This window comes from Copidosoma floridanum, unplaced genomic scaffold, assembly GCF_036245765.1.
Source record: "Copidosoma floridanum isolate Cflo_tuat_1 unplaced genomic scaffold, Cflo_Japanese_pri ptg000020l, whole genome shotgun sequence".
In the NCBI taxonomy this organism is placed as follows: domain Eukaryota; kingdom Metazoa; phylum Arthropoda; class Insecta; order Hymenoptera; family Encyrtidae; genus Copidosoma; species Copidosoma floridanum.
In genome coordinates, this window is record NW_028321897.1 from 28,449,100 (window position 1) to 28,461,843 (window position 12,744).

General features: G+C 32.8%; 1 protein-coding gene across 3 annotated transcripts in view; it reads right to left on the bottom strand.

Annotated features, from left to right (window-relative positions):
- Positions 1-8,501, bottom strand: part of LOC106641858 (uncharacterized) — a 94,142-nt gene extending 85,641 nt beyond the window's left edge. For all 3 annotated transcript variants that reach the window (XR_016293123.1, XM_014356421.2, XM_089593927.1), the window contains exon 1: positions 6,312-8,501. Coding sequence is in view for 2 of the 3 variants with exons in the window: in XM_014356421.2 (XP_014211907.2) it covers positions 6,312-8,111 (1,800 nt within the window). In the remaining variant the exon portion in view is untranslated. The remainder of the gene's footprint in view (positions 1-6,311) is intronic.
- Between the last annotated feature and the right edge of the window lie 4,243 nt (positions 8,502-12,744).

Sequence of the window (12,744 nt, forward strand, 5' to 3'; positions counted from 1 at the left end):
GCTTCGCATACAGATGCATAGATACTAATACGTAAAAAAAGCTCTCGAAATTGACTATTTCTAGACTAGATATGAGATGTGCATCTGGAAGCTACAAATTAGCTACAAAATATATCGACGGCTCGGTAAATGACAGAGCCAACTCAGATAATTGGTGAATAAAGAGCCAACTCGAAATTTGGGTTGAAAAAGCGGTCAACTCAGATTTGGCTTAAAAAAGGAGCCAACTCAGGGTCAGATTGAAGAAGCAGTCAACTCGGGAATAATTTTTTTTATCAAGTTTTGTCGTGGTAGCACTGGTATTCACAATATATGTATACCTATACAAACGAACAAAGATTTTTCAAAAATCCAATGTTTCAGAAAAATGATTTACGTTATTGTAACAGAGCGTGCTATACTTATTTAATTTGTACTTTACTTTTCTGCTGTGATCATAGGAGGGAGAAAATATTATACATAGAAAATACAACTATTTAAACTTGAGCTAACAAAAAAATATTATTTGTAGTTGAAACAAGTTGATTTTTCAAGACTATGTTTCAAAACAAAAAAATTAGTTAAAAATTTTTTAAATAACACTGAAAATGAGTTTCATCCACAGTCTGATCATAGAATTACGTCTGATCACAGCAGACTTGTAAAGCACATAATTTAATAAGTACAGTAGGTATGCTCTGTAACAATAACATAAATTATTTTTCTGAAACTTTGGATAATTGAAAAATGTTTGTTTGTTTATATAGGTATACATATATTGTGAATGTCAGTGCTACCACGACAAAACTTAATGAAAACAAATTACTTTCGAGTTGGCTCCTTCTTCAATCCGAACCTGAGTTGACTCCTGTTTCAAGCCAAATCTGAGTTGACTGATTTTTCAACCCAAATTTCGAGTTGGCTCCTTTTTCACATATTATCTGAGTTGGCTCTGTCTTTTAGCGAGCCGTCGATATTGTTTTTTCCATCCCCCTGAATGCCCCACTTTGCGGAAAGATGTGCTAGCTTGATATCAAGTTGGCACATCTGTGTGTATCGGATGATATTGAGGTTCTATAAAATCAGTTCTTGCACTATAAATTTACTACAAATTGGCTACAAATTCCTTATAAGTTCTCATTAAAGGGTTTCGTGATTGGATGTTCTGAGTTGATAAACGAGCCTGCAGCACTATTAAATGGAAAAATCGTAAAAATTCCAGCAACATATTCGACCGTTGTAAAATACAAAACGCCCTAATTTAAACACCCAAATTCAATAGTGAGCGTTTGTGTGAGTATTTTCCGTTGAAATATTACATTTATAAGATTTAGTCCCGCAACTTCAACAACATTCAAGTCTTGAATACAATTATACTTGGCTGTCTTGAATGCGTAAAAATGTTTACCTTCATAACTTTAAGATTCCACACCAGAGAAAAATTATAAACTCGAAAGTTCAATTTCAGATGTCTTAAGGTGGTTCGCCAGTAAACCTGAATGTCTCACGAACTGAATTAAATTTTGAGAGGTTGTTATAGAAGTCCTAATGTACCTACACTCAAAATTTCAGACCCCCTTAGCGTGGAAAATTTGGCGTAAAAGCTCTACGAAAATTATACTTACAAGCCGGTTGACATACGAATAGTAATGGATTTTTACCAAACCAGATGAATGCTCACGACATAAATGCTACAAAAACGCTCATGACAATAAAATAAAAATGACAGATTTATAGCTAAGATCGCGAGCTTTCTTTTCGTACTTAAAAAGTTGGGGCTAAGCGTGGATTTTACTGAGATATTTGATCGAGAAGTGGTTTATTTGTTGATTTTGACGTCTTTTCACCTATGTATAGTAATAAGGTAAAATGGGGTATAGTGGAACACTTTTTTAAGCAAAAAATATTTATTTTTTTTTTTTTAAGTTCCACCAATGCTAATTTACCTAAATTTTTTTTTAATTGAATATATACGTCTTCATTTAAGGTGGCTCCCCACTATAAATCCCACAAGAAGAGTGAGCATACTGCAACACAGCTTTTCATTGGCTGTGGAGGTTCTTGACTAAAAATGGATAGGTACCTATAGTCCCTTCAAAAAAAGTTTAGTCACATCTACACCGTTGACCTATATCGTACAATACAGTGACCCGAGCAGACGTATGTATACAAAAAGTACATAAGTCAGCCCCGCATTAAATTATTTTCTTAGTTCAGCGTCTCATTTATTTTTATTATAATTACGATTCCCCACAACTCCTATTCATTTTACGTACAACTTTCTGACCAATTCAAACTACGCGGGCTACCGCTCTTCGGTGTAGCAGACGCCCCCCACTTTTCATCTGTTCCGTGACTTGCATAGTTATCTACTATTTTCACAAAATATCCTACAAAACCCATGGTAATGTCCAAGTACCTGAGTGTCGTTGGAAAGATTCTGATTTCTTCTATCTGCTACATAGTTTTCTATTAGGAACTACAGTATCTTTGCTGAGATATCATACAACCTGCGCCACCAATTTAACGACCCTCCATAAGAGGCTATGTTACAGAGTCTATTTTCCAGTTAGTTTTTTTCAACAATTTTGGTGGTGACGAGGTCTAAAATTTTGGGAAATGACTCCTTGCACCTTCAAGAATCATCCTTTAAAATATCATTTAATACTCCAGTGTTTTGATTTAGTGAGGAGCCACCTTAAGGAAACAATATTTATTGACTATGGTTCTCATTATCCATTTAATTAAATAATTTTTCAAATACGTCGTGAAATCTGCAGTAGTGGGACATAGTCTTTGAGGATTACGGCAGTAGTAGAACACTGTATGTGGTAGTAGTAGGACAGTATATGAAAATGTCATTTGCATATGTAAGAACACAATTTTTTATTTATAAGAGATGAATTATCACTTTTGAGAGTATTTAAATAATAAAAATAATAGATTGATAGGGATTTCTCTTCAATATACATTTTTTTCAACGATATCACAAAATCTCTACTTACTATGTCTGTTAATAATGAAGGAAAAAATATTGTCTAATACAACATAAACTAAATAATATAATTATTAATAATACAAACCACGATAATAATAGTAGTGAACACAAGTTTCAAATAAATATTAGTTTCTAAGGTCTTGAAATTTTTTTTTTTTTATATTGCTCTGCAATAAATAAAAACTTCACACGCACTTAATGCTTTTTCATTGTCTTCTAGTTTAGATAAACATTTTTTTATTTCCTGTACTATTGATTATTCGCAATCCGCTTTTCTTATTTAAAAATGTTTTTTTAATTTTTAATTTCCAAGTTAATTTCTTTTCTTGTTCCTTACAGTTTTTTTACTCTCTTGAAACTTCTTGTTTGAATTTTTTTCGTACTCTTTAGCGTTTTTATTTCTTCTTTTTCTTGTTTATTAACTAAAAACTACTGCTTTTTCAATGTTTTCCCTTTTTTTTTCTTTTTTTTTTAGTAATGCATCAAATTATTAACAACCACCACCGGTCGGTTTTCCTTAGCTGCTTCCTTCTTGATCTTCAAATTTAAATTGGTTACAGAAAATATATTTTTTAAAGGAGAATTATATGGTTCTTCTGTGGAGATAAGAAGCAAGTTTTAAAGGCTGAAATACCAAATGAAAATATAATGTGAGTAAACTAATACCTGTATTTTTCTGTTGACGATTTTCAGAGGCATTGATTTTGTTCAGTTTTTTTTCAATATTAGTATGATGAAAATTAATTATTAAAAATATATATCATTTTTTGCAAAGTTGATTTTTTTACATTGGGTAGGATGGATTAATACAGATTGCATTGAGGTTAGGTTTCAGATTATGTATATTTACCAGGTAACAATGCTCTCATTCACTTAACTACTAATCCTACAAAAACATTTGAGTTTAATTTTACTATTAAAGATTAGACTGATGACACTCGCACGATTACTATAGTAAAAAGCATGCAATCACAGTCGTTAAAATAGAATTTGGTCTTGTCAAGTACTTGTCCCACTACTACTTAGTTTTTAAAAAAAAGGATGCAGTAGTGGGACAGCAATGATAAGCCTCGTCCCACTTCTACATGGTGTTTGCAGAAAATAAGGGTATACTAGGACAGGCTATATTTTATGACAAAGTAATTATTTTTAAGATCTAATTAATAAAACTTATTCTTGAGTGTCATATTATTACGTATAAATAGTTTGAACATACGAAAAAAATTGTATTTTCGGTATATCATCTTGATAGTCAACTTTGGTGTCACATCTAAAATGGGCGAAATGCCTCGTTTAAGACGTATGCATCAAACGAGTACTTGAACAGCTTGATAAAATATTTCATTCATTCTCCCTTCAATGTTTACCACTATCAATTTTGGGAGTCTTATCTAGCTAAAAGATAAAGAAATATTAGGAAATTTTTTGAAGGATATTTTTTGACAAATGAATTTACCAGTTACGAGTTTCTCCTCCTGTCCCACTATACCCTGCAATTTCTGCATTGTCCAACTATACCCCATTTTACCTTACATGACTTCATACGTTACGTTTCTTGCGCACTTGCGCATGCACAACGAGAGCGCAAGACCTCGATGTATGTATTGTATGTACATGTATCGAGTGCTACTACTGTGAACAAACCCACTAGCAAACCACCTTCAAAACTGTTAATGTACGAATAGTCCGGGTCGTAATCTGGAATTCGTGGGAGAAATTATTTGGATAGGATTTTTTTGCATTATCTTACGCAAAATGATCACCTAAAAACGAATTTGCATGTTGCCAGGCTTCAAAGTTGTAGGAAAAAGGTTTAAACAAAATTTTTTTAACAAATTAAGAATATTGTTTATTTTACCCTGAAAAAAATTTTTTTAGCTTTTTTGGACAATTCTAAACAAAAAAGATGTCTTGCAAATTTTCTTTAAAATCAATACTTTTCGAAATATTAATTGTACAAAGTTTAAAAAACCGTGAAAATCGCCACTTTCAAGTATGAAAAACAACAATAAAAATTAAAAATTTTGATGTTGCCAAAGTTCTCAAACATTCTACAAACATCCCTTGACAAAATCCTAAGGCGTTTCCGGATTTTATTTTATTGCAAACCCTTCATTTTTAATTTACAATTAAGCGTGTGCAGGCTTAACTAAAAATAATTTTTTTTATTTAAATACATGTATGTTTATATAGCAACAGTTAGGTTAACCTCATTTTTCATCAGTATGAAAGATTGTATAATTATTTTTATTCCCACAATTACTATAGAAGAATAATATACTTACCATTAAAATCAAATATGAGAGCCAGTAAATTCCGTGTACTCCTCGTGAGTGGGAAAGAGACGGAGCATGAGAGCCGCGGCCAGCAGCGGCCGACCGTAACGATGCACACGCTTGATTGTAAATTAAAAATGAAGGGTTTGCAATAAAATAACATCCGAAAACGCCTTAGGATTTTGTCAAGGGATGTTTGAAGAATATTTGAGAACTTTGGCAACATCAAAATTTTTAATTTTTATTGTTGTTTTACATACTTGAAAGTGGCGATTTTCACGGTTTTTTAAACTTTGTACAATTAATATCTCGAAAAGTATTGATTTTAGAGAAAATTTGCAAGACATCTTTTTTGTTTAGAATTGTTCAAAAAAGCTAAAAAAATTTTTTTCAGGGCAAAATAAACAATATTTTTAATTTGTTTAAAAAATTTTGTTTAAACATTTTTCCTACAACTTTGAAGCCTGGCAACAAGCAAATTCGTTTTTAGGTGATCATTTTGCGTAAGATCATGCAAAAAAATCCTATCCAAATAATTTCTCCCACGAATTCCAGATTACGACCCGGACTAGAATGAGATACGAGCCCCCGCAATGCTAATTTAGCCCTCTTTTTGCATCTTGAATCTTGAAGGAATACTTTTTAATTGGTCTGAATTTTGTTGTACCTTCAGCAGTTTAAGACCCTTAAATAATTGAAAAAATTTCCAGATCGATATCTCTTTAAACAACGTTGTAATCGGTTGCAACATAAAATACATACCGTTTTCGGTAGAATGACCCATACACGTGGCATATTGACGAGCTTACTTTAATCTTTCCTAGCTAGTATGGAATTAGTATTGGAACTAAAATTTTGAATGAGTACTTAATTTAATTCTATAAATAATATTTACAAGTTGTTGTTTAAATTTTACGCAGTTTTTGATTAAAAAATCAATTTGACAGGGGCACCTTCAACTAAAGTCATGAAAAAACTACCTTAAAGTACAAATTTTGGCTAGAGCTTATCTAAATATAAAAATATATAAAAATATATAAAAAATAAGTCTGCATTACCTGTTCATCTTTAGTACATATGTCAATACTTTTTCCAACTGCTTTCAATATTATAATATTTTTTTGTACTTCTATTGTGTTGTTGTTCTTGATTGCTCTATGAATCGCAAGATAACCGTTGTCATCATAACTAATAGAAGCTTCTAAATCAGCTTGAAGTTGATTAATAATTGTTTTGATAAAAGTTGTTTGTGATTCTGATAAAACTTTTTTTATTTTTAATAGACCCATACTTTGTGGAAATGTTTGTTTTAATAACTCATCTAGTTCGTGTTTAAATTTTTCTTTATCTTTTGAATAGATTTGATTCCCACACTCTCCATTGTAGAGTGCATTAATTGCCTGCTTCATAACAATACCTCTTTGTTTAATTCTTGATAGACCATCAGACTTTTCTGTGACAAGAATAAGTTCTTTTTCTTTTAACAAAGAAAATATTTCAGTTTGCGTTTGAGATTCGTTTATAATTTTCGAATTTAACAAACGTTTTAGTGGGACTTTTTTTTTTGTTTTAATACCGCAATCTTTAAGAGCAGCCAAGGCTTTTACTCTAAGAGAACTATCTTGAATAGTAAGAACAGCTTTTTCTAAGATGCTTAATTTTTCTCTCGCTAATTCCTTCTTTTTATCTAAAATTTGTATTTTCTTTTTGTAAACTTTAACCTCATCATTGGTGGTCATACATTTTGTGTTACTAATGTTATCTGTTTGAAAGTTAGGATGAAATAATGTAAGTCTTGATTTTTCAGCACTATTATCAAGAGTTTTAACCATATTTTTATCAAGTGTCTTATTTCTGTAAAGGATATTTGGAAAATTTTTTGATTTGTTATAAAAGGTTTTCTTATCTGAGTTACAATTGGAACTCACACATTCAGTTGATGAATTAGGATTTCTAGATAGTGATTGATTCAAATCCTCCATCAATAAACTATCTCTTTTCAGAGAACAATTATTGACATAACGTTTGAAAATTATTTTTTTTTTATTTGTGATATTGTCAGATTCTGTAAGGTTTGTTTTAAAGATTTTTAACGACCGTGACCTGTTTGTTAATGGTTGGAAAATCTGATTTGATCTATGTTTTATCAATTTTTCTTGGGGCCCCGGACAACTATTTAAATTATTTACCTGTGATTCTTTAACGTGCTGAAAGAGTACTAAATTAGAATTTTTAACAGCTAATTTTTGCAGATTTGTATTTTTTCTTAGAGAATCATTAGTATCTGTAAATGGTGAACCTGTATCAGCAGTATCTGAGCTACTAATAAATTGTGCATCTATGTTTGGTATAGATGTTTTTTGTGATGTAACACTAGTTTTCGAAGTTGAACTGTTAAGAATTTTCGTAATAGTTTCAACTTTTGGATCTTTTTCAATAGATAAGTTTGATTCAATGGCCCATGTGACAGATGTTTCTGATTTTTTACCCGAATTAGATAATGTGATACATTTGGCTTTGACGTTTTCATTAGTTTTTGGAAGGACAATTTTTACCTCCCCTACATCTGTTCCATCTGGCAGTTTTAACTTAATTTTTTTAAGATTATTAAAAAAAGGCAATTCTTTAGTTGGTATAAACTTCATTATAGATAAAGGTGCCGGTGAAACACTAGGCAACTTCTGTGTTTTCATGCATGATGCATCAAAATCAGATTCTGTTTTGGATAAATGAAGTTCAGTAATGGTACTGGGAAACTGTTGTGGCAATTCAAATTGCCGAATACACTCAGCCACGTGAAGACTCACATTTTGTTTCAATTTTTTAGTTGGTGTGTCGTAAGTTGATTCCATACACATAAGATTCAGTAAGCCAAAAAAAATGATATAAGATGTAGAACTAATGAAACTTGAATAGGCACTTTAAACTAGAAATTTTTGATTGGCACTAAATCAGTTATAAATTAAATCATGTAAACATTTAACAATGATCACAATCCCATGTCAAATGAACTTGAGTGCTTGTACTTAATCTAAATTTTTTTGTGGACTAGGCAGAGTATACAATCACGTACTTATTTTCTCTTTTTCGTTTTGTAGATGCTGGGGCTCAGGACTCGTTCGGAACGAGGTAACCGTGGCACAATACCAGGGGTCGTACCATGTAACTGTTTTTCAGTACATCGGCCTATGTTATAACATAGGCCTGCAAAGCAAAAAAAAGTTGTATGGTACGGACCCTGCATAGGGCCTCTATAACGCAGAGATGAGTAGCAGAGAACAGAAGGGAGATTGCCAGCGCCCAGCGTTGGGTTAGGCGGATTCAATATCGGAACTTTTTCCCTAGGTCGTATATATAGCTATACGATCTATGGGAGAATGTTCCGTCGAGCAGACAACTCAGCAGTGAAGGGGCATTGCCAAAGACACGCGAAAATTCAAAATTGTAATATTAATAACACAAGTGCCTATCACCCAATGACCCGGGGCGCTAACTGGCCACTCTGTTAAATAAATAATTTTTAATAACACAAGCGCCTATCACCCAATGACCCGGGGCGCTAACTGGCCACTCTTTTGAATAAATAATTATTAAAATAACACAAGCGCCTATCACCTCATGACACGGGGCGCTTACTGGTCACTCTGTTAAATAAATAATTATTAAAATAACACAAGCGCTTATCACTCAGTGACTTCGAGCGCTTACTGGCAACTCTGTTAAATAAATAATTTTTAATAACACAAGCGCCTATCAGCCAATGACCCGGGGCGCTTACTGGCCACTCTTTTAAATAAATAATTATTAAAATAACACAAGCGCCTATCACCTCATGACCCGGGGCGCTTACTGGCCACTCTTTTAAATAAATAATTATTAAAATAACACAAGCGCCTATCACCGTATAACCTGGGGCGCTAATTGCAAATCTAATAAATAAATAATTATTAATAAATATGTCAAGCACCTTTTTCCTCATGATCCAGGACACTTATTTGCAACACTATTAAATAATAAAAAGTTGATCGATAACATATGTAAACATATCACAATTTTGATTGCCTATCTAGTACGACAAAGATCTTTTTAAATGGCGCTCTTATAATTTCTTGATAATTTATTATTCAATAGTAGCCAGTAAGCGCCTCGGGTCATTGGGTGATAGGCGCTTGTGTTATTTTAATAATGATTTATTTAAAAGAGTGGCCAGTAAGCGCCCTGGGTCATTGGGTGATAGGCGATTGTGTTATTAATAATTATTTATTTAAAAGAGTGGCCAGTAAGCGCCCCGGGTCATTAGGTGATAGGCGATTGTGTTATTTTAATAATTAATTATTTAAAAGAGTGGCCAGTAAGTGCCCCGGGTCATTAGGTGATAGGCGCTTGTGTTATTAATAATTATTTGTTTAAAAGAGTGGCCAGTAAGCGCCCCGGGTCATGAGGTGATAGGCGCTTGTGTTATTTTAATAATTATTTATTTAAAAGAGTGGCCAGTAAGCGCCCCGTGTCATAAGGTGATAGGCACTTGTGTTATTTTAATAATTATTTATTTAAAAGAGTGGCCAGTAAGCGCCCCGGGTCATTGGGTGATAGGCGCTTGTGTTATTAAAAATTATTTATTTAACAGAGTTGCCAGTAAGCGCTCGAAGTCACTGAGTGATAAGCGCTTGTGTTATTTTAATAATTATTTATTTAACAGAGTGTCCAGTAAGCGCCCCGTGTCATGAGGTGATAGGCGCTTGTGTTATTTTAATAATTATTTATTTAAAAGAGTGGCCAGTTAGCGCCCCGGGTCATTGGGTGATAGGCGCTTGTGTTATTAATAATTATTTATTTAACAGAGTGGCCAGTTAGCGCCCCGGGTCATTGGGTGATAGGCGCTTGTGTTATTAATAATTATTTATTTAACAGAGTTGCCAGTTAGCGCCCCGGGTCATTGGGTGATAGGCGCTTGTGTTATTAAAAGTTATTCATTTAACAGAGTTGCCAGTTAGCGCCCCGGGTCATTGGGTGACAGTCGCTTGTGTTATTAATAATTATTTATTTAACAGAGTGGCCAGTAAGCGCCCCGGGTCATGAGGTGATAGTCGCTTGTGTTATTAATAATTATTTATTGAACAGAGTGGCCAGTAAGCACTCTAAGTCACTAAGTAATAGGCGCTTGTGTTATTTATTAATAATTATTCATTCAACTGAGTTGCCAGTTAGCGCCCCGGGTCATGAGGTGATAGGCGCTTGTGTTATTAAAAGTTATTTATTTAACAGAGTGGCCAGTTAGCGCCCCGGGTCATTGGGTGATAGTCGCTTGTGTTATTAATATTACAATTTTTAATTTCCGCGTGTCTTTGGCAATGCCCCTTCACTGCTGTGCTGTGTGCTTGACGGAACATTCTCCCTAGATCGTATAGCTATATATACGATCTAGGGAAAAAGTTCCGATATTGAATCCGCCAAACCCAACGCTGCGTTTACAGCAGCGGAGGGGAAGATCAAACGTGCGTACGATAGGTACCTAGTAGAAGGGGAAGGAATATGTGCGTACACATGTGTATAACTATATACGTTTTGGCTGCCTCCTGCCTGAGCTCTCGAGTCGAGTCCCTCGGCTCTCGTCTATCGCTGCAGCTCTCGCATGCACGTATATACCTATATATGTTTCCGATGCGCTGTTTTCCCTCAAAAAAGATTTTGTTATAAATGTTGGACAGTTACGTATGTTATTATGTCCGGTAATAAATTACTCGTTAAATAGGTAAGTATTAAAAATATTTGTACAGCTAAATATCGCTTAATACTGAGTTTTTTCTCGTTTAAAGTGACAAATCGAGTAATGATTACGTGAGTCCCGATATTTAATGTAAGTTCTCGGAACTTCTCAATAAAATTATTACTTTTACAACTCGCATAATGTATGTTATTATAGGTACACTAAAAAAAAAATTGTACATTATATATAAATACGACGTACCGTAACGTTGGAAATTATTAATTCTTTAATAAATATTTGCTTATCAAAATTTTTTCAATTAAATAAGAGCTCTTTGCTTTTATCTTAACGTTTATTTAGCAATAAAAGACTTTTCTAGAATTAAAATGTCGTTCTTCGATAGATGTAACATTTTCAATAAGAATAAGTATTCATTAAAATGTTCAGAAAAGTATTAGTTCTGCTTTAAAGTAGTTATATTTTAACTCAATTACCAATAGAGAAAAAAACTTCAACTCAAACCTTGGAGCTTCATTATAAACCTATGTCACTTTATGCACCCGTGAGACCAATGTGCTAGTAGTCGAGGCAGCTAAGTACTCTGCCATACCTATCTACTATAATCACTCCCGGGTTCAAATCTCCAGCGGGGTAAATTTTTTTTTTTACATTTGTTTTTTTTTCCCTTTTATTTCGATATTACTTAGTGTAAAATTTTTTTAATAATTCTATTTTATTTTCATGTTTACGTTGCGTAACGAATACTCTTAGTTTATTCATTCGTGGGGGGGATTTTTTTAAATTTAAAGTATTTTTTGTAACAATATAATGCTTATAACGAGGCACATGTTTATTAACATTTCATCCTCTTTCAGATGGCTATGCAACTATTATTGGTATATTTAAAAATTATTCAAATAACTCAAGTTATTTTACGCTGGATTGACAAAGTGCTATTATTAACACTATAAAAGAGGATCACACCTTTTATAACCTAATTAACAATCATATAAAATATAGCTAAATAATTATAAGACTATTAAGAATCAGAGAAATTAAACTAAACTTTTTTAATCAACAAATTGATAAAGTGGAATGTCGCAGCACAAGCTCTCGTCAAGAGCAGTGTTTCTCTGCGTTCCTTTTTCGAGAAACAATACGTAAATAAGACTAACACATAAACCAAAGATTACCTGCGACTCCTGTTATTTTTAACATTTTCATGGCCATTTTTGCTCACGCAGCTTGCATATCAAATACATGAATTTATTATGTATTCGTTCAATAATATATAATTGGTCAATAATATTTTTCTCTTACGTACATATATTCATGAAAAGAAACAGAATCGTTTGCAACTGCGCAACGACAATTTTATTACCCAACCCCTTAAACATTTATGAATTAGCATAAAAACTTCAACTTTTAAAAAATACCTTTTATTCTTCGTTACTCCAACGTCAGCCAAGTTTTACTTTCACTTGAGCCTTGAAGCTTTGTTATTAACATATGTTACATTTAATCACTACGAGGGCAGAGTTTCGGTAGCCTAGTTGGTTACGCCGCTGAGCGAATTTTTTGCCTCGACAATCTTGGGGTTCAATTCCTACTCAAGGCATAACTTTTTTTTTCTGTCGAAATTTTTTTTATCATACAAGTATGTAATTTTTTGGACTACAGTATTTATTTACGTTTCATATATACGATCCGTAATAAATACTTACTTGTTTATCACATATTTCATCAACTTACAAATATGCAAATGTTAAGTATAAGATTTATTT